Source organism: Cetorhinus maximus, chromosome 20 (genome assembly GCF_964194155.1).
Source record: "Cetorhinus maximus chromosome 20, sCetMax3.hap1.1, whole genome shotgun sequence".
In the NCBI taxonomy this organism is placed as follows: domain Eukaryota; kingdom Metazoa; phylum Chordata; class Chondrichthyes; order Lamniformes; family Cetorhinidae; genus Cetorhinus; species Cetorhinus maximus.
In genome coordinates this window covers 94,625,703-94,653,061 of record NC_135898.1, presented here as the reverse complement: position 1 = coordinate 94,653,061, position 27,359 = coordinate 94,625,703, and the positions used below count along the sequence as shown (strand labels likewise).

Below are 27,359 nucleotides of genomic sequence, written 5' to 3'. Positions count from 1 at the left end.
CTGGGCTGCTGTGCTGTGCCGTGAAGGGTAGAACATGGACTGATGCTTGTCAATTTCTATACAGTGAATTCCCAGCCTCAACCAAGCCACTGAGGAAAACTGCCGATATGGAGTTCAGCAGCTTCTCATGGAGGGATAGAAGGTAAACCTTTGCACATCCTGCGCAATAAGACACACTGGAGAAGGTTAGTGGTTAAAATAAAATTGAACATATCAGGGCCAGGATTTTCAGCTTGGAAGGGGGGTGGGGGCGCACACTCGACACACCCGAGCATGAAATAACGCGCGATGACGTCGGGCGAGTGTCCCGACGTCACCGCGCACTTGCGCGATATTTTGGTCGGTGGGCACACGCAAGAGTGGGCAGTGCGCCCGGTGACAATTAAGAGGCCTATCAAGGCCCTTAAGCAGCTAATTGAGTAGAATTTTTCACTGCCCATCCAGCCTTATGGTTGGCGGGACAGGCGAATGGACCAGGCGGCCTTTGCATTTTTTGTGAAATCTCATCCAACAGTGAATAAAGAAACAATAACATTTTTTTGGAACTCGTTTTTCACATGTCCCTCTTCGTGTGACTGAGTCACACGTGGGAACATGTTTATATTATTTGTGGAGTCTGTATTTTTCATTTTAAAAAAATCTTCAGCTCCCTGTGCCTTGGGGGAGCTTTCAGTGAGCACACTCCCTGTGAGGAGCACCACGTCCGTTGAAGGACCAGCCAGCGAGAAAGTGCGGTCGGCCGACAGTTTTGTGGCAACTCCTGGGCCCGGCCACCGCGCCAGCCTGACAAGGGGAAATTCCTACCCCAGCGATTCCTTGATCAAAATTCATCCAGGTTTAAAAGGAAGCAAAACGCTTAAATGATGTAAGAAAATTGAAGGTGTTTCACTCTGATCACATCACATCCAATCAGAGCAGTCGTTCCTGGGCTTTGTCTCAGAATGGACATTGAGGCTTGATACCTCCGCTCACCAGTTTGACGCACCAACACAACTCTTTGATCCATAATAGACAAAGTAAGTGTTCAGCAGCGACGCCCACAGGAAATGGAGGCTTTACAGCTACTTTGCATAATTATAAAGGCTGTCAAATATTTGACTGAACAGGCTGGGGTTCTTTTATCTAGGAAAGAGAAGGAGCGGCTGAATAGAGGTCATTAACATATGATAGGGTTTGATACAGTAGCCGTGGAGTAGGCGTTTCCACTTGTGTAAAACTATGGGCCACAAATATAAGATGGTCACTAATAAATCCAACAGAAAAAGTAGGATCAGAGGCACTTCTTCATCCAGAGAGTGATTGGAATGTGGAACTTGTGGAGTAGCTGAGATGTGTAGTATAGATGTATTTAAGGGAAAGCTAGGTAAGTACGTAATAGAGAAAGGAACACAAGGTTATGCTGATAGGATTCAGTGCAGTAGGGTGGAAGGAGGTTTGTGTGAAGCATCAATATTGGGTATAGAACAATAGGATCAAATCACGTGTTACTGAGTTGCAAATTCTATGCAGTTTTATTTGCTTTACTTCTAATAAGCTTTATTGACTTTAAACTGGGTGTATTTTTGTAGGAACGCTTGAGGAGCACTATGTTATTAGAGATTTAAAAGATACATTTGTGATTAACAGCTGGTCAAAATGAATTTTCACACCTGGTTTGTGGCCCTCATGAGGATGTAGTTGGTGACTTTTCCAAATGGAAGTCCAAGATTAATGACGTCACTCTCAGTGCAGCTTCCTTCAGGAAGATTACAGATGTGAACAACTCGGCTAGGTCCAGGCTTCCTCTGTGGAAACGGCTGGAAATAAAGCAAATTAGTTTCAAAACACTGGGGAATGTTATTGTCTTAGAAACTCAGATGACAAACACAAAGACAAAATCTGTAACAGGCAGAACATACTCATTATTCCACTGTGCAACACCAGAATCTTGTGCACCCAGAACTTACCCACTTGCTGTTACATTTTTTTCGGAGTTCAAGTCATGAGGGGTCTCGACAGTGTAGAGAGAGGGAAACTGTTTCCATTGGTGGAAGGATGGAGAAACCAGAGGGTACCAATTTATGGTGATTGAAGCAATGGGGACATGAGGACAAACTCTTTCATGCAGTGAGTGGTTAGGACCTGGAATGCACTAGCTAAGGATGTGGTGGAGGCAGATTCAACTGAGGCCTTTAAAAGAGAATTGGATAATTATCTGAAGAAGAAAAGTTTGCAGGGTTATGGGGAACAGGCAGAGGAGTGGGACTACATGGGTTGCTCTTGCAGAGAGCCAACACATACATGGTGGGCTGAATGGTCTCCTCCTGTGCTGTAACCATTCTGTGATCCTATGATTCATCTCCATATCTGTTAACCTTGGACAGAACCTTCTCTCATTCAAAAAATTGTGGCATGGGACCATTTATTTAAAAGGGCATTTAGCCCTCAGATGTGTGCAGCAATGCAATATTAGGGGAGGTGCACAGGCCCTGCAGGAATCGGCAGGGAATTGGAGGTGTCATCATGGTGGGAGAATAGAGGGAACCCGGAGTCTACTGTTCATGTCACTATCATGGGCACAACCAACGTCAATCGCAGTCTTGTGGAGACGATTCCCTCCCAGTCTAATGGCCCCAATCAGCACTGGGCCTTCATTTTTATTAAGCCCTCATAGCCTTATGGCAGTGCTTGTTAATTGCCCCCTTCTGTGTTGTCCAGCCTTTGACATGATCTTACAGGAGGGGACAATTAACAGGTGCGACCATGAGGCTTATGAGAGATTAATAAAAATGAAGGTCTGGAGCTGTGAGGGTCATTTGTGTGGGAGGGAAACTCCTCCATAAGAATGGGTTTCATGGTGACCGTGCCCATGATAGTGGCACGAGGTCCCTCTAACCTCCATCGATGAGGCTATCTAAAGGCTAAATGCCCTTTCAACTACCATAATTGGCTGCTTGCCACGGATGGGGGCGCAGCTGCTGCTACAGTGAGCCCACCTCTGGGAAAATCTCCCGGAGGCAGGATCATGTCAGGGAGCAGACCCACACCCCTGAGTCTGATTTATCCGCGCACACTCCGCTTCCAAAGGTTGGAAAGATCCCACTTCCATCCGGTCCGGCTGCATTCACACTCCCACAGTCAACGAACTTCATAACTGCTGGAGCACCATCAGCTCGAGGGTTTCAGCAGGTCTCATTCAGAGAGCCATCACAGAAACGACGGGCCTAATGGCCTCCTTCTGTGCCATAACAGCTCTGTGATTTTGTGCTTCCCACATGTTCAAAACAGCTTGCAAGGGATCAAACCAAAGAATCTTCACTGGGTATAGCGAATGCTGCGAGAAATATTTACAGCTCAGTGTAAATAAAAGAGAGGAAGGGGGAAATGAAAATAAACCAGGCGAGTGCAGAGATGACAAATGATATCATATAATTTTTATTTGTTTCCAGGATGTGAATGATGCTGGAAAATCTGTGTCAAGCTCCTTGGGACAGTTTATCATGGTAAAGGCAATCTAAGAGGTTGAATTTTGTATTTATTTCCCATCTCTAGTCCCCTGAGGAGATGGTGCTTCATAGCATTTGCCAGGCCTTTTCGTCGGGGGTTAAGGGGTGAAATTGGTCTATATGTCAGCAGCGCCAAATAGGCTTGTAGCGAATTGGAGGCCGCTTTTCCAACGTGCCTGATCATCTTTCCACCGGCAGTCACAGAACTGCTTTTAGCAGATTTGAAGTTAGAAATCTTGACAACGTTTTCCAAGTCAATGGAAAATAAAAAGCGGCACCAGTGCTGCCGATTCACAAGCAGCCTGTTTCTCCACAGAAATTTGGACTGAAGACACCTCTGGCTGAGACTAGTAGAGGTGGTAGGTTCACTGCCCTGAAGGCAGTTTACATCAGCCCAGTGGCTTTCATGATGGTTTTATTCCGGTGATAGCCCAAAAGTTGCCAGATTTACCGAATTCAACATCACAACTTGCCACAGTGAGACATCTGGATTGCCAGTCTGGCCCTGATAACTGATATACTAATCATACCCTCCATATAAATGTATATGAGAAGGTTCAAAGGCAACTGCAAATCGTTATACAACAGGGGCAAAGCTTATGGCCAGGATTTTGCAGCCCTGCTGCAGAGTGTCTCCCCCAAACCCGGCGAGCCATTTAAATCTCCATTCAGCTGGGCAGGGCCATAATATCCTGACAGGCGGGAGGGGCCATGAAGTCCTGGCCTATATATACAGAGGGTAAATAAATGCAGCAGGATTAAACCATTTGTGAAGTATAACGGTGTCCGAGGTGTTTATATTTTACTTTGTCAAAAGGTTTGGAATCCGTGATTCAATTCTGAATCTTTTCAATGGATTAATTTATTACGTGGACCGGACCCCTTATCCGGCATCCCAAAACCTGGAAAAACTTGAAAACCGGGACCCGCCCTAGAAAGTACAATCCCATCAGGCGTTGCTGTCTGTCATATCCAGGTCACAGCGCGCTGCTTCCCTGCTCTTTGTACCGTACTGTTTAAAAAGTGGAGGTTAGAAATAGTCCTTATTCTTTTGGTGGCTATGCAGGAATTGAATCATGCCTCAAAGTAGCGTTTTGTTTCTCGTATTTTGTGCAAATGCGAATGAAGGACCCAAAATCCGGAAAATCCCTGCATCAGGCACACATCAGTTTCTGGAATTTTGTACAATTGCAGCAGATTTAATCACTCCTCTGGTCAAAACAAAAAGTAGAATAACAGCAAGGCTCCTTTCTTGTTAATCATTGTTTACCGAAATCTATCCTTGGCATGTACATAGGTTCATAAATAGCCTCCCAGAAAATATTATTTCCTTGGATCATGGGCACCCAATCCTTGCCCAGTTTCCCTCACAATCTGAAGAAACTTAGCAAGTGCCAAGGAAGAATGAGTAATTTTACGCACTATGAATATGGCGCTGGCCCAAGTTTATTTCTGGTGCTGAGACCATGTGGGAACATGTATCATCTTTTTGGAAACAAGGTATGAGACTGTCTGATTCTTACTGAACCTTGAGCTCTTTGCTGACTAGTGTTTGCTCTGCCATTGACCAAGTTTTTCCAAACCTTAGTTCAGGGTTCAGCAACCTGTTTCACCTTAAGAGACTGTTATTTTTTTTTTTTAAATGCCTCAAATAAAAACTATTGGGAGCCTCAAGATGAAAATCTGACATCTCTAAACCAAATATTTAACAAATTGCCAAATGTCTCTGGCAGGAAGTATAATTTCTTACATAGTAAAGAAAGTATAAATACTGAGTTTTTATAGCTGTTTGTATCTGTTATTATATCATCCCTGTGGAAAACCAGGTATTGATCTTTTTATGTCTCACCTTATCTCAGCCAGAAAACATCAAATTAGAGAATCCAAAGTAAGAAAAGGCCATGTGGAGGAACAGGCCCATTACTTTGCCAGTCTACGTACTATTATTTTATCATGGTTTTCCCTTCCACATGAGAAGTTGATCCCTTACTTTCACAAACACTTGGGGATGAATTTTGCCTACCCCCCGCCAGCGGGTTTGGAAGACCCGTCACCTACCTGCCCCCCAGCCCCCAATCTGTCTGAAATTTTACTGGGGGGAAGGGGAGGCGTCGGGCAGCACCCCCACCCCCTCACCCCACTCCCCACTACCGCCACCCCCACACACACCCCCCCCCCCCCCCTGCCCCTTGAACCTATTGAGGCCCTTGAGTAGCCTTTTAATGTTCACTTGAGGGCCTCATCCCGCCGCTGCCAGTATTTTACCCACTTTGGCTATGTGGGCTGCTGCTGAGCTGTTGGGGGAACCCCTGAGCCCATCATAGTCACCACCCCCAAGGTCATCCTCCCCTTAAAACTTTTTTTTTTAAAAAATCATTCATAGGACGTGGGCATCACTGGCTGGGTCAGCATTTATTGCCCATCCCTAATTGCCCTTGAGAAGGTGGTGGTGAGCTGCCTTCTTGAGTCGCTGCAGTCCCTGTGGTACACCCACAGTGCTGTTAGGAAAGGATTTTAACCCAACAACAGTGAAGGAACGGCGATATATTTCCAAGTCAGGATGGTGAGTGACTTAGAGGGGAACTTCCAGGTGGTGGTGTTCCCATCTATCTGCTGCCCTTGTCCTTCTAGATAGTGTGGTCTTGGGTTCAGAAGGTGCTGTCAAAGGGTCCATGGTGAGTTCTTGCAGTGTATCTTGTAGATGGTACACACTGCTGCCACTGTGTGTAACTATTAGGAGAGATAAAGGGAAACCAGTAGATGTAGTATACCTGGATTTCCAAAAGGCATTCAATAAGGTGCCACACCAAAGGTTAATCAGTAACATAAGGGTTAATGGACTTGGGGTAATATATAAGCATAGATAAAGGATTGGTTAACGGACAGGAAGCAAAGCATGGGCATAAAAAAGGAAATTCTCAAGTTGGCAGGCTGTGATTTGTGGCGTGCCACTTGGATCAGTTCTGAGGCCTCAGCTATTTACAATCTATATTAATGACATAGACGAAGAGACAGAGAGTAATGTATCTAAGTTTGCTGATGATACAAAGCTAGGTGGAAATGCAATGTGAGGAGGACACAGAGTGGCTACAAAGAGATATAGGCAGGTTAATTGAGTGAGGAACAAGATGGCAGATGGAGTTTAGTGTGGGAAACTGTGAGGTAATTCACTTTGTTCATAAGAACAGAAAATTATATGTTTTAAAAGGTGTGAAACTTGTAAATGTTGATGTTCAGGGATACTTGGGTGTGCTCATACAAAGAACACAGAAAGTTAGCCTGCAGGTACAGCAAGCAATTAGGAAGGCAAAGGGCATGTTGGCCTTTATTGCAAGGCGATTGGAGTACAGGAATAAAGAAGTCTTGCTATAATTGCACAGGGCTTTGTTGAGAACACACTGGAGTTTTGTGTGCAGGAAGGGTATACTTGCATTGGAGGTGGTATAGCGAAGGTTCATTAGCTTGGTCTCTGGAATGAGAGGGTTGTCCCATGATGAGAGGCTGAGTAAATTGGGCCTATAATTCCTGGAGTTTAGAAGAATGAGAGGCAGCCCCAAAACAAGATTCTGAAGGGGCTTGACAGAGTAGACACTAAGAGGTTGTTTCACTGGTCGGGGAATCTAGAACACAGGGGAACACAGTCTCAGGATAAGGGGTTGATCTTTTAGGACTGAGATGAGGAGAAATTACTTCACTCAAAGGGTTGTGAATCTTTGGAATTCTCTACCACAGAGGGTTGTGGATGCTCCATTGTTGAATATATTTAATGCTGAGATAGATTTTTGGTCTCTCTGAGAATTAAGGGATATGGGAAGTGGGTGAGAAAATGGAGATGAAGCCCAAGATCAGCCATAACTGTATTGAATGGTGGAGCGGGTTCGACGGGCTGTTTGGTCTTCTCTGCTCCTACCTCTTGTGTTCTTGTGTTCTTATGCCAATGAAATTTAGCCAGCAGACCAAAGCACCAATCGTGCACTAACCCACTTGTTTCCTTTTAATCAGTTTACCCCTTCCATAGGTCTGAGTAGCAGCTCACTCTCTCCAGTGATTAAAGAGAGGGGAAAATCTGAGATTTTGGTAGATGCCAATTCTTATTATTACTTCGAGCAAATATAAGTTACCACAAATAGCAACAGAATTATGTGAACGCCTAAAGTAAATGTAAAGTCTATAAAATCTTAATACGCATCCACTATCCATTATCAATGGACCATGTTCACATGAGTTACTATTCAACGTATCTTAATTGTAGGACCCAAGAGATCATGACCTATATATAACGGGCAGATTATAAATAGCATCTGCCTCACTCACTGTTGTTTATGACTTGGCCATAAAGAGTGATGGGATTACCAAAAGATTAAATTGCTTTATATAACTACAGCTATATATAATAGATTGTTTGACAATTGTCACGGTAAAAATTTATATAAGTAGGACGGTGATACAGTTCATATTTATGCTGGGTTTTTTTATGCTTGACGGGTAAATATAAAAATTTTAGTTAAATAAAATAGATGCTAACATGAAAATAACTATTAGATTTAGGGTGAGTTGTCTGGATCTCCACATAATTCATTTCCAACCCACGATTGTGCTGAGTAATATTTTCAAAAATGTGTGCATAAAAATGAATATCCACAGTGCAACATGAAGCCAACTCCACTGCATCCTTGATCTGCCACAGTGGAGCTAATACAGTCCTACTGACTGGATAATACAGAATCCCCACAGCAATAGCTGCTCTGACTTCCGAATGCTTTGATTCTGTCCTTGCCTTTGTCCAATTCAACACCAACAACAACTTTCATTGCTTAAGCCTTTTATTGTAATAAAGCATCCCAAGCCACTTCACAGCAGTGATTGCCAAACAAAATTTGACACCCAGATGTTAGAGACAAGACATTAGGACAGGTGACTGAAAACTTGGCCAAAGTGTTAGGTCTTAAGGACAGAGAGGCGGAGAGGTTTGCGAAGAGAATCACAGAATTGTCCCCCCAGTGAGGGGGAAGTTTAGGAGCGGGCGCGTGGAGGTGTGCCTCCAATCGGCGCCCCCAATTGGGGGTGCGCCGCCATTTTACATGGGCGGGCAAATTAAGGCGCTATGCGCTCCCTGTGCCGGGGGGAGGTGGGGGTGGATTCCCTGAGCTGAGAGTGTATCTTTCGCTCATGCTAAGTGCTGCCTCAGGGAGATCGGCTCCACGCTAAAAAATCTGAAAAATAGAAAAAAAAAATTTCCCTGACATGTCCCCTCATGTGACACTGTCATGTGAGTTGGGACATGTCCATCACTTTCAAAGAAGTTTTTATTACATTTTTTAAAACCTACGTAAAACCTCATCTTGTCCGTGGATGAGGTTTGATGCTTTTTCTAATGCCCGCCAGGGTTCCCAGCCTGCCCACCAACCTTAAGGTTGGACGGGCAGGTCCATTAATTACTTTAGTGAGTTTGTCAATGGCCTCAATTGGCCATTGACAGGTTGGCGGCCACACAGCTAATTCGGCTGAGCTCCCGCCTACCTGAAAATTGAAATGGGGCGTGGTGACGTCAGGAGTTCCGCTCATTTTACGCGTCGGTGAGCGGGCCCCGCCCCCACTCACCAACTGGGAAATCCTGGCCATAGAGTTTAGATCCTAGGCAGCTGAATGCACAGCCACAACTGAAGGAATGGATAAAACTGGGGATGTGCAAGAGGCCGGAATTGGAGGAGTTCAGATATCTTCAAGGGTTAAGAGATGGAGGAGGTTACAGAGGTAGGGAGGGGTGAGGACATGGAGGGCTTTGAAAACAAAAATCAGAATATTAAAATTGAGGTGTTGTTGGACTGGGGGCCATTAATGTAGGTCAGTGAGCACAGGGGTGATGGGTGAACTGGGACTTGGTGTGAGTCAGGATACAGATAGTAGAGTCTTGGATGAGTTCAATTTTATGAAGTGGGCTTGGTGAGAGACCAGCAGGAGAGCATTGGAATTGTGGAGTCCAGAGGTAACAAAGGCAAAAATAAGGGTTTCAGCAGAAGATGAGCTGAGACAGGGCAGAGATGCACCCAGCAGCACTTAAATCCACAGCTCCTGCTGACACCATCATTGTTATCAGTCGGGACATTTGGAAAGAAAATATTGCTGGCAGATCTGATTCCTCGTTGCTAACAACTCTCAGGTATTTTCTTGTAGATAATTGAAAACACAAATAACTGAGATACAGATTCCTCATGTGGTACTGTCCATGAACAGGCATGGGCGGGAGTGCAACCGATCATCGCCACACGCGATTGGCTGGGCGCCACCATTTTATGTGGGCGGGGCCAATTAATGTCTGCCCAGCGTCACGTGCACCCGGAAGCGCTGAGCGCTCCCTGTGCGGGCGGGGGGCAGGAGGCTGAGTCAGGGCCTGTGCATGCGCATGAAAGAGCACAGAAATCTCCCTGAGGCACAGAGCTGCCTCAAGGAGGTTAGTTCGATTTTTAAAAATTTAAATAAAGGAAGGAAAAAATTTTTAAGACATGTCCCCTCATGTGACAGGGTCACATGAACTGGGACATGTCTATGAATTTTATTTACAATTCTTACTGAAGTTTAAAAGCCTTCATGAACCCTCATCCCGCCCGTGGATGAGGTTTCAGGATAAATGCGAAGGCCGCCTGGGCGCTTCGCCTGCCCCCCCGAGAACCTTATGGTTGGACGGGCAGCTCAGTTAATCACTTTAATTAGTTTTTAAGTGGCCTTAATAGGCCTTTGACAGTTTGTCGGGCGAGTAGGCGACTCCGCTGCGCGCCTGCTGAACTGAGGGTCATAAGGACGCACGATGACACCGGGAACGCACGGCCGATGTCACCATGTGTCATTTTACACGTTGGCGAGCGGGGCCCATCTCCGTGCACCGACCCGAAGATTCTGGCCTTGCTCCTAATAAAAACAGAGACCAAAGGGGAAACGGTGGATGATTCGAGGATCTACTAAAAATCATGAAATTGACTCCAGGAACACCTTTGTCACATCACTGTGTGTGACTAAAAGAATGTTATGCAGCTACAGCACTGGTTCTTTTCCCTTCCACCTCCACAAAGCGGCTTGGAATGTTTTTCCACATGAGCAGTATTATTAGCAGCGATGGCTCTGAGCCAGCAATTATCCAGGGGTCACGAATTCAAATCCCACCATGGTAAATGGAATTCACTAATGTGAGCTAGTACCAGAAAGGTCACCAGGAAAGCTGTTACGTTGTCACAAAACACTCAACTGGTTCATTAGTGCCCTTTAATGAATGGAACCTGTCACCCCATGCCCTTTCTAAGTGGTTGTATCTTAATACTCTCCAAAGTAATGCAGCAAGCCACTCAGCTGTGAAGCATCAATCTTTAGGAAGACCCAGCACCTTTGGTGGATGGGCAACAAATACAATCTAGCCAGCATTGCTCACATCTTAGAATACTTTTTTTTAAAAAAAATAAGCAAAAAGTGATGCTAAGTTGAATTGTATAACTGTTGAGTATCTACCTTTGACCCTGAAGGTGTTGAAGAGAATCCATGACTTGGTTGGGGAAATGTCCTCAATTGAGATTGATTGCTATCTGATGGAAGGTCTGAAAGATAATGGACAACAACATGAAGCAAAATTAGGGATGCTCTTCAAGTTACCAGACAGGCATAAAATGCTAGTCTGGATCCAGAATTGTATAGCGGTAAGCTTATGAACAATATAAGACTATTTTTTTTCATTGCACGAATTAACTGAAACAAGACCAATTGCAGTGGTACAGAGTTATGGGATGCGCTTCCTGCATGGTAACCCCAAACTGCTAACTCCCCCTCTCCCATCATGAGCAGGCTTCGGTAGAGACCAATCAGTCCTCCACAGGGAAAGAGGGAGGAAACTTGATGGGAGCATCCACATTGACATGTTTAAATGAACACTAGGTAGGTTTAAATTGTCAATGGAGATCCATGCAGCATCATACTCAACCACAGTAAGACTACCTGCACCAGGTGTTCCCTAAGCTTGGAGTTTATACTGAAAATGTAACATCCCTTATATTGCCATTTAGCTAGATAATTTCAACACTGTACAAACATGGGTTATTGAATTACAGATGGGTAACTTAATGGAGACTGTCTTGCTACACTGGAACTCACTCTTTCCACCCAATCCACTTACAATTGATAAAATGTTTTCCACATTTTTCTCCAGCATAAACATTGTTATTGAGGGCTTATTTCTAAATTCAACATGAAACTATAATTAACACTAGCCAGTTGGGCACAGTTAACATTACATGCACTGTAAATTGTGTTTAACTTTGTCTGATGACACATCATTTCATTTCTTTCTGCACCAAAGGAGCATAATAGATTTAGATTGATTACCGGAAGGATTCAAAACCATACTGGCTCCACATGAGTTGACACCTCCATTTGTTGATCTTGTAAAGTTAGTTGACCCAGTGCCTGAACTAGGATTAAAATCAGAATGCACAATAAAAAATAAAGCAGGAACGGCACAGACAAAATAGCAGAAGCGCATAGATCCACTAAGATAACTTCTTCACTGGCCCAGTTATCTCAGAAACTGAATTTCATGGGCCTGGATTTTTCGTTTGTTGGGCGTGTGCAATCGGCGGGCCCAGAATCGGACGGGAAATGGGCCTCTGGCTGCGATTTCACGCTGGCTGGCCAATTAACGTGTGCTGAAATGCTCAGCGCTGCCAGAGTGGGGGCGGGAGGAGGGTGGGTACTGACATCACCGTGGGTACTAGTGAGCACTTCCAGTGATCACCCTGAAAGCAGACAGCTGCCTCAGGGAGCTGCAGACCCCCACAGAATAAACAAAACAACAAAAATGCTGCAAAATATGTCCATGCAGCACAATCAAGCACCTGAAAGCAAACCTCATAAAGAAACAGTCCCAGGTATCTCTTTTTAGTTTATTTCCCCATGGGGATTTCATCCCGCCCTGGATCGAAATTCAAGCAAAAATGTGAATGCAGCCTGGGAGAATGGCCTGTCTGCCAACTGTAAATGTGGAACGTGCCACGTAAAATCGCTGTTAATTGCATCATTAATGGGCTTAATCGCCCACTTCATTGTCGGTGGGCGCGCACAGCAGTTGGAAGCGAAACATCACACGAGTGCGTGATGACGTTGGGACGGACGCTCGCCCGGCGCCATCTCGTGCTATTTCACGTCCGTTTGGGTTGGGTGTGTGCCCGCCCACGGGATGTAAAATTCTGGCCCTGTATTTGCTGGGGAGGAACAGGGGCTTTCCTGCTCTGCCATAAGGAAGGTGCATATGGACAAAATGTAGTTATTACCCTTTAACAACAATAACGATAACCAATTGTTGTAAAGCGCTTTGAGGAGCTCTAAGGATGTAATGGCTATTACAGAAAGGCAACTATTTTTATTACTGCTTATGTTCAGGAATTGATGACATTTATAGAACTGAAATTTTTCATCCTTATATCATTCAGTTAGATATTTCTGTGTAAATCTAAAATCTAACATTTTTGGATAAACTGGAGGGACAATTTACCAGTACAATGTGCTGCAGTACAACTGGTTATGCCTCATAATTTATGTCAGGGCTACATGGTGATCATGGAGGCTTTTCTAGAACAGCTTTGAACTGCGTTGATGGGCCTAATTATCTATGTTTCAAGCAAATCCATTACTGTGTCTTGGTGCCTAGTGAAGATACAGAACTGCCAGAAACTCCCCACACAACACATTCCTAATCATGATATTATAGAGAGCTTAGAGCAACAAAATATGCCTCAAAAAAGTTGCCGAATGGTTTTGAAGTTCTTCTCCCAAAAAAAGGGAAGGAACATCAGAAGGCAAGTAACTAAAACCCATTATTAGTAATGTCTCATTGAGTTATGAAACTCAGGCAGCAAATTGGGAATAGGTTACCAAGCCAACTTTTGAAAGTGGTGGAAAAACAATAGATAAGTAATAGAGTCATAATGGCACAGAAGGAGGCCATTCTGCCCATTGACTCTATACCAGCTCTCTGTACAGCAATCCAGTCAGTCCCATTCCCCTGTTCTATCCCCAAAACCCTGTAAGTTTATTTCCCTCAAGTGCCCATCAAATTTCCTTTTGCAATGATTCATCGTCTCTACTTCCACAACCCTTGTAAGTAGTGAGTTCCAAGTCATTACCACTCTCTGCATAAAAAACTTCTTCCTCATATCCCCTCCCCTGCATTTCTTGCCTAAAATCTTAAATCTAGTCCTTGTACCATCAGCTAATAGGAATAGCTTTTCTTTGTCTACCTTATCTAAACCTGTCATAATCTTGTACACCTCTATCGAATCTCCCCTCAATCTCCTTTGCTCTAAGGAGAACAAACCAGCTTCTCCAACCTAACTTTGTACCTAAAATCCCTTGTCCCTGGACCATTCTGGTAACTTTCCTCTGCATCCTCTCAAGGAACCTCACATCCTTCCTAAAGTGTAGTAAGCAGAACTGGATGCAATGCTCCAGTTGGGGCCTGACCAGAGTCTTATTTAGGTTCAATTTAGCTTATCTGCTTTTGTACTCAATATCCCATATCTCTTGCTAACTGCTCTCTCAATATGTCCTTCCACCTTCAAAGACATATGAACCCCAGGTCCCTCTGTCCCTGTAACTCTTTAGAACTGTGCCATTTGTCCATATTGCCTCTCCCTATCCTTTCTGCCAAATTGCATCCCCTCACAGTTCTCAGTGCGAGATTCCATCTGCCACTTGTCTGCCCATTCTGCTAGCCTATCTGTGTCCTGTTGCAGTCCACTGGTATCATCCTCAGCGTCTGTCGCCCCTCCAAGTTTGGTATCATCGACCAATTTTGAAGCTCTCCTCTGAGGGATAAATGATAAAAAAACTTGCGTTTGCAGTCACACATGAACAAAACACCCTGGAGCAGGAAACTATGCAAACAAACTTCTCAAACACAGTGCTAAAGGAATCACAGAGCATTGTTTCCTGATAATCTGGGTGTGGTGTTGTGCAGAATGACTAACGCAAGCAGCATTTCTAGGATGAACACAAACCAAAAGCTCATCATAGCGAAGAGAGAACTGAAGGATAATCTAAAATTTGAACTCGTGGAGAACTGTTCTTGGGTATCTGATCATGAGTCAGTGTGGATCACAAGAAAAATATAATTATTCACGACCCACAGAGGAAGCTAATATAAATGGATTACTTACTTTCCTGAGAAGACAGTACAGTTTTGGATGTGGTGCTTTCCATTCACGTGATGTTCCCAATCCTGCCAATGGAAAGGAGAAGCAAATACATAAGATTGCTGATTATACATTTCTATGTGGGATCTCGAATGCACTGCCTGAGAGTGTGGGGGAGGCAAGTTCAACTGAAGCATTCAGGAGGGAATTGGACTGTTACCTGAAAAGGAAGAATGTGGAGGGCTACAGGGAGAAGGTGGTGGAGTGGCACTAAGTAAATTGCCCCGATGGAGAGCCGGCACAGACATGATGGGCCGAATGGCCTCCTTCTGTGCTGTAACAATTCTGTGATTCATTGCCTAAAATGTGACCCAACTTTGGCTTTCTTTTACCGGAGAAACACTAGACTAATTTTCCACTCCAACCATTGTCTGGGACAATTAGAGTGGAGCAGGCCAGGTACGCACTCTGCTGGGGCCAAGAGATCAGCATGCAAACTTCCCCACGGGGACAATCCACCTATTTCATACACATATTGGATGCACCGTTAGGTATAGGCCCACACAGCAAAGAGGGAAACATGGGCAGATGCAAAATGGCAGGAATAGGCTACACAGCATTCCTCTATTACTAAAGCAAAGTTACATTACTTTACAGTTTGTGGGCTTGGCTTTACTCACAGGAGTAAAAACCGTCAGCTGTGCTGGCATAAGATGTAATTACCATGTCCAGTGGCAGCATTAAAGGGACTGGTGCTGGAATAGTGTCAGGGCATAAGCCACTGTGGAATTCCGGAGGTTTGTCCTGTTTTGGAAACAACAAAAGGATTACAGCTTTTGCTGCTTTTTTGGGACAATTAAGGTGGCCAGCACCTGAATGAAGGCTGCAAGGCAAGGCTGGTGAGGTCACAATGGACGAAGGTGACATTTCGGAGGTGGGAGTAGGTGCATTGGACAACGGTCTGGTCATGGGTTTTGAGCACAGCCATTAATGGGTTAATCGGAACAGGGCACCCAGGAACAGGGATTGAATAGGAGACGAGGTCTGGAATTAAAATGGCAGTTGGCTGTCACACATACCACAGAGGGTGCCCAGGTAGCATTGATATATTTTCATTGTCTCCACTTATTCTAACCTCTTTTTGTCTTTTTACCTCTCTCTCATTTTCTATATTGAATTTTGAGGTGGGAGTAGGTGCACTGGACAATGGTGTGGTCATGGGTTTTGTTACACAGCCTGGGCAAGGGTTTTAATCCCTTGTACATACTGTTCACTATTGTCAATAAACTCCCAAGAATGTCTCCCTGCCTGAGGCTCCTTGTTCTGATGAGCAGTGTTCATGTCACTCAGATGTGAAACCTTTCTGCACAAGATAAAGGCAGGTGTCTCAGTCCAGGGCCTCTTCCCTGTGCTTTGTGCAGCCTTCAGACCAAAGTGATGGTCCAGCCTCACACTCCCTGGACACATTACTGATACCTGCACCTCGATGGTGCTGGTCATTGCTGCCAGAATGTAGTGGGCAGGCGTCACAGAGTTCCATCATTCTCTTTGTGTGCTCTCAGCACCTTTAAGGTGGATCTGACACCCATCTCTTCAGCATCTGTGCTCCTGAAGGGCTCAGGTGCTGAAGGTAGACAAAGGATCAGATTCTTCTAAGATTTCATGGCTGTGTCTCTATGATATGATCCTGATCACAGAGCGCAAGCGAGCTGCCCTCGGCCAGACAGGAGTCAGACATTCTCAGAGGGTATGTGAAGATTTATGGAGCGTCCTCACTGCATGTTGTCATTGTCATCCTCCTGTAATTGAGCGATTATTAGGGCCTCCACTGCGTCTCCATGACAAGAGCATTATCACAGAGGGTATGTGCACTGCCATAAGCCAGACTGGAGTCAACTGTTCACAGATACAATGTGAGGATCTATGGAGTCACCTCACTGCATGTCGTCATCATCCTCCACAAATCTAGCAGCTATGAGGGCCTCCCAAGTGCCTGTCTTGTCTGGCCAGTGGGTGGATCTCATCCCTGTCACCATCGCCTCCAAGGACCTCCTCACCCTCATCCCCGTGGGCGTCCTCCTCATTGGAGGAAACGTGCAGCTCCTCCATCTCCTCCACTTCGGCCAGCTCCTCACCCCGTTGCAGCGCCAGGTTGTAAAGGGCGCAGCAGACGACAACAACGCGTGTCACCCTCTGCGGACTGTGTTGCAGGGCTCCACCAGACCGGTCCAGGCACCGGAACCTCATCTCCAGCATCCCGATGGTCTGCTCCACCAAGTTGTGAGCTGCAACATGAGCCTCATTATACCGTTGCTCTGCTGCAGTCTGAGGCTGCCACACGGGTGTCATCAATCACGGCCTCTGTGAGTGGCCCTTGTCCCCGAGGAGCCATCCCTGCAGCTTCTGTGGACCCTGGAAGACGTCAGGGATCTGTGACCGACTGAGGATGTAGGAGTCGTGCACACTCCCTGGAAACCGTGCGCAGACCTGCAGGATGCATTTGTGGTGGTCACACACCAGCTGCACATTCAGCGAATGGAACACCTTATGTTTGATGGGATTCACCGTGTGTTGTGACGGAGATCTGAGTGCCACATGAGTGCAGTTGATCCCACAGAGGTCACCTGTGCAGCCTTGAAAGGAGCCACTGGTGTAGAAATTGAGCGCCGCAGTCACTTTCATGGCCACTGGCAGCGGATACCCTCCACGTCCCCGTGGCGCCAAATCCAGCAGCAGCTGGCAGATGTGACCGACCAGTTCCCTAGACATGTACAGTCTTCGGCAACAATGGTTCTCGGTCATCTGCAGGAATGACAGGCGGCGTCTATAGACCCTGGGTGTTGCTAGGCAATGACCAGCGGTGGCTCGCTGTGGCTCTTCAGCTGCGTGTGCAAAACCCCAGCCACCACTTCTTCCTGAGGTTGCTGCTTCTGCCTCTGTGCAGCCAGGAGCCTCAGTCACTCTCTGCTCCATCACCTTCGCTCTCTGTATTCCACGAGGCATACAGCAAGTTCACCAGGCTCCATGATCCTGATGTACTCCTCCTGCAGGATGAAAGAGAGACGTGGTTAGCTTGGGTGTACTAAGAACCTGCCCTGGTTAAATCTGAAGGCCCCTTAACACATCCCGGAGAGTGCTGGCCACCACTCGGATGGCCAGAGATTAGTGCGCTGCATGGCTGCCCGAAACCCCACCCACCTCCGCCCCACTCCACCTGACCGATTATCAGCAGCTTTGCCCACTGGACTGCAGGCTGTGCCCTCAGCTCAGGCACAGGCATTCTCCTAACCCGCACTGCAAGTCTGCCCTGTTAGCTTGAACCATGGGGGAGACTGGTCCAAACCGGGATGATGACATTGCCTCCAGCAGTGACTGCTCCATGGCCCAGCTTTAGCGAGGAGATTGTACAACGTGCCCAGTCATCCAACTGTCCTGCAGTCCACTAAAATGCTCATTACTTTGCAATCTGTGCCGGGTTGGGGGTGGGGGGTGAAAAGCTCTGGAGCACTTGGTGGCTCTTTGATGCCTCTGCATTGCTTGAGTGGGCAGATAAGCTGGAAGCCCGACTCCAATCATATCCATGTGGCTGCGCCTGAACTGTCTCAGCAGCAGAGGAACAGTCACTTTTTACAAGTTTCCCTAATGCGTGGCCACTTCCCTCACCCACCCTAACCCCAACCCCCAACGTTTGTGTGCTGTATTCAATAGCAGGCCTGTGCCCCCCACCCCGCCACAAGTCCCCTCAATGGCAGGGCTTCCCTTAACCCCAATCCCCCAATGCCACACAATCTTGAAGTCCAACAGGCGACTCTGGCCATTGCTGCACAACATTACTGTGTACTCACCTCCGAGTTCCCTTCAAAGTGCAGGCTGCCAAGTGCACGTCTCTTATGTGCTGTTGTGAAACATGTCGACATACTTTCCCGCCAATGTGGATGGACGATCTAGCAAGGGTGGACGATTCCAGCAGGCTGGCCTGATAACGATATGCTGATGTATTACAATGAGGTTCCCAACGTCCATTGGCAGGAAAACCGATCGCGCACTGGTTTCCTGCCCATTGTAAAACCAATAGCGCCATATTGTCCGCTCATGCCACCGATCACACCCAACGCCAGCGGGCATGGAAAATTCTGCCTATACAGTTATGATCACACAGAAGGAGGCCTTTCAGCCAACTGAGTCCATCCCTGCTCTATGTAGAACCTTCCATTCATTCCCCACCTATCCCCATTTCCCTACAAGTTTATTTCCCTTAATTGCCTATCCAGTTTCCTTTTGAAATCATTCATCATCTCTGCTTTCAGAGCCTTCATAGGCAGTGAGTTCCAGTTCGTTACCACTTGTTGCATCAAAACGCTCTTCCTTACATCTCCCTTGTATCTCTTGCTCTAAATCTTAGATCTGTGTCCCCTCTTCCTTGTATCATCAGCTAAGGGGGATAGATTTTCTTTATCGACATTATCTAAACTGGTCATAATTTTGTATATCAATATCAGACCTCCTCTCAACCTCTACGCTTGATGACACTTTAAAATAGTTAATCGTCCATGAAACATGAGATTCTAGGAACATGAAAAGAGCAACATAAGAGCAGTCACTGTGTGACCTTTCACACATTTTTGTTGTGAAAGGTCACACCGTGACTGATAAGGTAATGTCATCAGAAGAGAAGCTCACAGAGATGCCAAAATAAGTGTTTCCACTTTGTCAGTTGAGGAGAGGGTAGGGCTCTATATTGATTCTCCCTGTGCTCAAGTAGCCTGTAACGCTTACTGTGTAGACTTACACATGAAGAACAATCACTTGGGGAAGATAGCAGAACCCGACTCCATGGTGAAACCGTACCTTAGCTAGAGAGGAAGAGAGGAATAAACTTGTCAGAAGGGAGCAAGAGTAAAAGTTAGTTACTTTATAACAAGAGGAACTGAGCAGCGAGGTGTTCACAACTAGTAAATAATGGGTTTAAATATCTTCCGCTTATTTAATGCTTTTTCACCATTCCTGACTCCCAGATAATTCAGCATCCTCGACTCTCACGGGCAGAAGAGGCCATCTATATTCAACAAATTTGCAATTGTAGTAATAGAAAAGAAAAGTTGCCGCACATTTTATAAAATTAAAGCAAGTAACAGTCAGGACATTACATCTCACCAAGCAGAAAAGTGTCAGATGAGATTTGAAGTTGAAAGATGCAGATTTAATGCCTTCTACATCAACATAAATACATTTCTAAACTGTGACTTCAGCAACAACTTGAATGAACAATGTCTTGTTCCACATTTGCCTACATAAAAATTACATACACTTCAATAATGGATTCATATGTGAACTCTGAGAGATGTGAGAAAACTTCCTCTACGTATCTGTGATCTTTCCAATTACAGTTTACCTTGTGCAAATAAGAGAAAGTTCCAGCTTTACTGTAATCTATGGATTTATTTTGTGATGACTACTATACGTTAGAAGACAGTTATGTTTTAAACTGTCTCTTTTAATTCAAGATACAATGGAACAGTGGAGGGGGACATGTGACTCTGATTAAATCTGTCCAGTGATAAGCATATGAGATCTGGCTGCCATGGGGGCAGGAGGCCCAGAGCAAGTCCTGTGGAAACTCAAATGCTGGGTTTAACACCTGTGCACAAAGGAATAGTAGCTGTTCTTGCTGCTTGCAGATTTATTGACTCAGAGAACCTGACAGAAAGAACGAGTCCCAGAGAGAGACACAGGGAAACAGCAGTCGCTGTGAGCGGCAGGGAAGAAAGGCTGTTCTCTGTTAACCACCAGGCAAGATGCTGGCTTGAGGCCCAATCTCTTGTCAAAGAGACAGGACCTAGGGGGATTTAAGGACACTGAAAATTCGCCCTCGCATGGCTGGGAGAAGGAGTCACCGGATTAGACCTTGCTGCTGGAAATTGGTTTGTAGATTCTCAGAAGACAGTTGAAAAATTAGGGGTCTCCCATTTAAGACTGAGATGTGGAGAATTTTTTTTTCTCTCAGAAGTTCATTAATATGCAGAATTCTGTTCCCAAGAGAGCAGTGGAGGCTGGGCCATTGAAAATTTTAAGGCTGAGTTAAATTCCTAATTAACAAGGGAGTCAAAGATTATGGGGGTTGACAGAAAAGTAGAGTTGAGGTCACAATTAGATCAGCCCTGATCTTATCAAATGGCAGAGCAGGCTCGAGAACCCGAAAGGCCTACTCCTGCTCCTAATTCGTATGTTTGTATGTATAAAACTGAGGGAAACTACTTTTGTCATACACTGGACATTATGACACAGCGAAACGTGGAGAAGGGAGCCTGTTGGAAGTTGGGAATAACGTTGGACTGGTTCCTGTAAAGACTACAAAATCTGTGGTGCATGTGCTATAAACGGCATGTGGTTTTCGGTAATGTTAGAAAGTTAAGGGTTAAGTTAAGTTAAAGGTTCTTGTGTTAGTTGAGAATTTTGTTGCCTACCAAGTAATGTTTAGTCGATGCTGCTTTTAGTTTATTTGTTACAATAGGAGTCTTAAAAAGCGAAATCTTGTTGTGCAATCCTTTGAGTTGGTCACAGGGAATTCAAATCTCTTTTTACAAGTTATCAGTCTCTACGGGGATCGTAACAATTTTAATTGCCAGCAGAGGACAAAGGACAAAGGTCAGAGTTATTCAGTACATTTACTAAAATCAAATAAAGGATCGAATAGATGGAAAGCAGGGCAAACTATTAGGACTGCTTGCTTTCAAAGCCACATTTATACACATTCAGTTCCAGTTATAAGGCTCCTTTTCCAGATATTTGGAAATCTTTCGTGAAATCAGATTACTTGTTTCAAATAATTTGAAGTCAAAATAACTTTACATCAATAAGAATAATGCTATATTTTCAGTGCTTCGTCCAATTAAAGTTATGACATCCCTTTTTCTCAATCAAATCACAACCTTTAACCAGTAGAAATATGATTAAGATATTCAGAAATAATGCCATGTAAATACTGTACCTTTAAGAGCAGGTCAGAGCTGGGAATTATGCAGTGAGTATCTCACCTCCTGACCCCCCCAAAGCCTGTCCACCATCTACAAGGCACAAGTCAAGAGTGTGATGGAATACTCCCTACTTGCTTGGATGAGTGCAGCTCCAACAACACTCAAGAAGCTCGACGCCATCTACAACAAAGCAGCTTCCTTGATTGGCACCCTGTCCACCACCTTCAACATTCAGGCCCTCGATGTACAGTGGAAGCAGTGTGTACAGTTCATGAGATGCACTGCAGCAACTCACCAAGGCTCCTTCAACAGCACCTTCCAAACCCGCCACCTTTACTACAAAGAAGAACAAGCACAGCAGATACATGGGAACACCGCCACCTCCAGCCATACACCATCCTAACTTGGAACTATATCACCGTTCCTTCACTGTTGCTGGGTCAAAACCCTGGAGCTCCCTCCGTAACAGCACTGTGGGTGTACCTACACCACATGGACTGCAGTGGTTCAAGAAGGCAGCTCACCACCACCTTCTCAAGAGCAACTAGGGATGAGCAATAAATGCTGGCCCGGCCAGTGATGCCCACATCCCATAAAATAATAAAAAATACACAGTGACCCTACTTCTGAAATTGTTTTGGGCAAAATCTTAACATTGGCTAATTGACTGACCATTTATCTTATTTGAGTTTTGATGATGGAGGAGGGTGAATTTAATTACTACTTAGGGCATTTAACAGTTAGAAATCAGCTGGAAAATTCTGGAAAACTATGGTAGTTGATAAATTGGTCATTAACAATGTGGCTCACTTACTTTAATGATGTTGTAAAATCATAAACACAGAAATTAAGCAAATGGATAGAGTGAAAGCTGATTTGGGCATGTGTGGTTTTTGGTGAGGGGGTGAGACACAGTAATCATATATGGACCCAGGATGGAGTGAGGTTTCGTGATTCCTTCTGTTCTCATATTAGCCATTTAGTTTCTATTGCTCTGTGTACATACGAGATAACAAGCCTTCCAGAAGTAGTCAATATGTGAACATTTATCAACAGACTTTGTGACAACATAAGGCTAGTCAACATCACTGAGACGAAGCCACACCTCTTCAGTTATATATATTTAGCAGCAGAATTTAATCTGGCTGCTCTAGAAAACAACATGATCAATTTTATTTAAAGTAGGAGCACTGAGGCCTGCATACACAGCAAATTAATTATGTTGTTACTTTTATAACCGATGGTTCTGATCTTGATGAATATTAAAATATGTTTTATGCTGGAGCCATGAGACAAAGGCATAAACAAACAAATATTTTCAGATTTAATAAACTTTGGGAACCTGAGAAACACTGGACTAGCCCACCTCCTTAATTCAGTCCTACTTTTCCACTTTCTCATCCTACTCCGCTTTTCTACGTTCAGAACTCAAAGTTTTACTTCAATTTACTTCAGTGATTTAGTTCGATGACCTTCTTAGGTTCTACCTGACTTCTCTTATTCTTAACTCTGCAGTTTTTAACTTGTGACACCAGATATTTGAGCACGAGCAATTCACTTGATTCACCTTGCCAGTTTGTTTCCTAAACCTATTCCAACATAAACTATCCATTGTACCCAATAAATATTCAAATGTAAATTCATTACAGTTTTAATGAACAATTAAAGAACTTTCTCCACAAATGTTTCTCACTACCAGAGAAACTCTTGTTCATTATTTAAAAGCAGCTATCCCTCGAGGTGTAGTAGAAACCTAAAACCTTAGTTGTTCCTGTGCTGCTGGGGAAGTGGGAGAACATTACCTGAAGGACAACAGAGCGGCATTAATGCTCAAGTGAGGGAGGTCAAATATTCCACATTATGCTTGATAATCTTGCAGATCAGAGAGTATTTATGCTGAAGTGTGCAGATTAAAGAACAAGGATGTAAACCATTGTGCTGTTAATTGTACATGTTTGTAAATGGACACTCTTCAAAAGTAAAATGCTCCTGAGCAGCATACACTCTACTCAAATTAGTTCAGAATACTAAGAATATACCCATGGGAATGAAACACACTTTAACTAAAGCTTAACATCTGTCATTAAGAAAAAGTTGAGTCTATTATAAAGGATGTAATAGCAAAACATTTAGAAATGCATAATTTAATCAAGCAGAATCAGCATGGCTTCATGAAGGGGAAATCATGCCTGACAAATTTATTAAAATTCTTTGAGGAGGTAACAAGCAGGATAGATAAAGGGGAGCCAGTAGATGTAATATATTTGGATTTCCAAAAGGCTTTCGATCAGGTACCGCACATAAGGCCACTTAATAAGATAAGAGCCCATGGTGTTGGGGTAGTATATTAGCATGGATAACTAATAGAAGACAGAGAGTTGGGATAAGGGGGGGCATTTTCAGGATGGCAACCTGTAACTAGTGGAGTGCCACAGGGATCAGTGCTGGGGCCACAATTATTTACAATATATATTAATGACTTAGATGAGGGAAGTGAATGTACTATCGCCAAGTTTGCGGATGACACAAAAATAGATGGGAAGGCAAGCGATGGGGATGACACAAAGAGTCTACAGAGGGATATAAACAGGTTAATTGAGTGGGCAAAAAACTTGGCAGATGGAATATAATGTGGGAAAATGTGAGGTTATACACATTGGCAGGAAGGATAAGGAGCTGAATATTATTTAAATTGAGAAAGACCGCAGAAAGCTGCAGCACAGAGGGATTTGGGGGGCCTCATGCATGAATCACAAAAAGCTAGCATACAAGTTCAGTAGGTAATAGGGAAGGAAAATGGAATGTCGGCCTTTATTTCAAAGGGAATGGCGTATAAAAATAGGGAAGTCTTGCTAAAACTATACAAGGCACTAGTTAGACCACACCTAGAATATTGTGAACAGTTTTGGTCCCCTTATCTAAGGAAAGATATACTGGCATTGGAGGCAGTCCAGAGAAGGTTCACTAGGTTGATCCCAGGGATGGAGGGATTTTCTTATGAGGCGAGGTTGAGTAGGTTGGGCCTGTACTCATTGGAATTTAGAAGAATGAGAGGTGACCTTATTAAAATATATAAGATTCTTAGGGGGCTTGACAGGGTAGATGCTGAGAGGTTATTTCTCCTTGCGGGAGAGTCTAGGACTAAAGGGCATAATCTCAGAGTAAGAGGTCACCCACTTAAGGTAGAGATGAGGAGGAATTTCTTCTCTCAGAGGGTAGTCAATCTGTGGAATTCTTTACCGCAGAGGGCTGTAGAGGCTGGGTCGTTAAGTATATTCAAGGCTGAGATAGACAGATTTTTAATCAGTAAGGGAATCGAGGGTTATGGGGAAAAGGTAGGAAAGTGGAGTAGAGGATTATCAGATCAGCCATAATCTCATTGAATGGTGGAGCAGACTCGATAGAGCGAATGGCCTACTTCTGCTCCTACGTCTTAAAGCTACACACTCCATGTACCACCCACTGATTGTTCTGGGCCACCTCCATCATGTGTAACAACATTTGCTATAGTCATTCTAGAAAACCCACCTTTAGGTTAAAGACTTTCTTGTCACATATTGAGCAGATGTGGGGCAGCTGTGATGGTACTAAGCCATGGAAGTCATTAAGTTCATGAGGTTGGAAATGCCTTTCTGGTAGATGAAGGTGAAAGGCGCTGTGTAACTGTTTGTCACTTTGATTGAACTGGGGGCCTGGGAAGTTCTGGTTATTGTTGTTGAACCTGTTGAAAGGAGGTGGGCATCCAATGTTGACCTTCCCTTCAGATGTTGGCTCCTCTGGATTATAGAGTTCGTTTCTCATCTGCAGATGTTGATTTTTTGATGACCACATATTGTGTGACTGAGCTGCAAACTCAGGCCTATTGGGTTGCAAGAACTGTGAGGAACTTTGCCACTGATCAGACGCCCATGTTCCCTGATTCTGTGAACTCCCAGTTGGGTTGACGTGATGAAGGCCCTCGGGTTTCTGTGGGAAGCCACAAGTGTTCATTTCTCCCGAATAACTCGGTGCCTGCATTCTACACATCGGCTGCCCTTGAGAATTCTGGAAATCTTGCTGAAAACCGGTATGTGGCTGGTTCAAAATATGCTGTCCTTTGACCTGATTCCCTGAAGCAAGATTAGCAGAAAGTACATTGGACATATCTCCACTGCAACCAAACTGCTGAAATCCCTGGGCGCAGAGCACCTCATCGTGCATGTATGTGTGGTTAGTAGGAATATTGGTCCTATTGGAAAAGTCTCCAGGATAGTCTGAAAATCCACCAGGAGGGTGTGATGAGATAGCTTTGTTCAAATGCAAAACTGCAGTCGAATGTGCGGATGGCTGCGGTACCATACCCGCAAAAGGATTCAGTCCAAGTGGGCCTGTGTTTTGAGGTTGTAAGTTTGCACCTTGGCTGATGCCTCCTGCCACCATAGGAGGTAATCCCGGGTTTTGCGAAGGATAAGGTAGTCCACTAGGTGGCATACCGGGGCCTGAAATACCAGGCCCAAGCTGTGCGGCTCCTGGTTGTCCATGAGTAGCATTGATCAGTGAGGGAGTCCTTAATGTGTTAAACAGAGGCTGGGACATAGCCACGTTGCTGAGGACCTGGCTCAGGACAGTCGCAGCGGCTGTATTATTGTTCACAGCTGACTGAGCAAATTTCAATCGCTGCAGAGTGAGCTGAGCTTGGAGCTGAGCGAGCTGGACACTGGCGGCAGATGGCAGGATAGGGTGTGGAGTCCCTCCACTCAATTGGGTGATGGAAAAAGGATTCTTATCCACGGTCTTCGCAGAACTGCAATCAAAAGGCAATTCAATTAGCAACAACAAAAAAAAAAGACAACTCAGTCTAGATTAGAGCAGCATCTCAGGCCAAGCTGGATCCCGAGAGTCATTACTGTGCACTCTAGGACCACAAAGTATCACATAAATCAAAGGCCTTGTAAAGCTCTTCCCTTTCAAAGGAAACACTGTCAACCCAGTTTGTTACAGAAGATGCAGTTTACAGGCACATGGGCAGCTCATTCAGGCAACAGAAGTGTCAACCACAGTGTATTGTCCTATATCAAACTAACAATACATCTGACATTAATCACCTTGGGAAAAACAAAATACTGCAGATGCTGGAAATCTGAAATAAAAACAGAAAATGCTGGAAAAACTCAGCAGGTCTGACAGCATCTGTGGAGAGAGAAACAGAGTTAATGTTTCGAGTCCGTATGACTCTTCTTCAGAACCAAAGAGAAGTAGAAATGTGAGGAAATTTATACCGTTTAAGGGGGTGGTGCAGCAGGTGGAGCTGGATAGAAGGCCAGCGATAGGTGGGGGCTAAGGAGAGATTGACAAAGATGTCATGAACAAAAATACAAAGCGAGTGTTAATGGTAGTGGTACTGGCTAAAGAAGGTGCTGATAGTGGCATAAAGGTAAGGAAGCAGAATGTGTTAATAGCAGAACAAGGGTAAGCACTCTGTGAAAGAATAATATGGAACATGGGATGGGAGGGTCCAGTAGTTGGGGAAAAAGGATAGAAAAAGTGATAAAGAAGGAGATAAGAAAGGGGATAAAACAATGAATAAATGAATAAAGAATGAAAATAAGTGGATAGAAAATAAAAATAAATTTTAAAACAAGGGATTTAAAAAGGGGTGAAAATAGAAGGGTGAGTTCATGATCTGAAGTTGTTGAACTCAATGTTAAGTCTGGAAGGCTGTAAAGTGCCTAGTCGGAAGATGAGGTGCTGTT

At 44.6% G+C, this 27,359-nt stretch overlaps 2 protein-coding genes across 2 annotated transcripts in view; both read right to left on the bottom strand.

Annotated features, from left to right (window-relative positions):
• pdcd4b (programmed cell death 4b) overlaps positions 1–27,359 on the bottom strand; it is a 386,498-nt gene that overhangs the window by 134,032 nt on the left and 225,107 nt on the right. The gene's annotated exons all lie outside the window — the stretch shown is intronic.
• rbm20 (RNA binding motif protein 20) overlaps positions 1–27,359 on the bottom strand; it is a 253,594-nt gene that overhangs the window by 64,475 nt on the left and 161,760 nt on the right. Inside the window, exons 2-6 of the mRNA XM_078565173.1 lie at positions 25,156–26,410; positions 14,678–14,739; positions 11,850–11,935; positions 10,983–11,068; positions 1,650–1,796 (exon numbers count right to left, since the gene is read on the bottom strand). Of these exons, the coding sequence (XP_078421299.1) occupies positions 1,650–1,796; positions 10,983–11,068; positions 11,850–11,935; positions 14,678–14,739; positions 25,156–26,410 (1,636 nt within the window). The remainder of the gene's footprint in view (positions 1–1,649; positions 1,797–10,982; positions 11,069–11,849; positions 11,936–14,677; positions 14,740–25,155; positions 26,411–27,359) is intronic.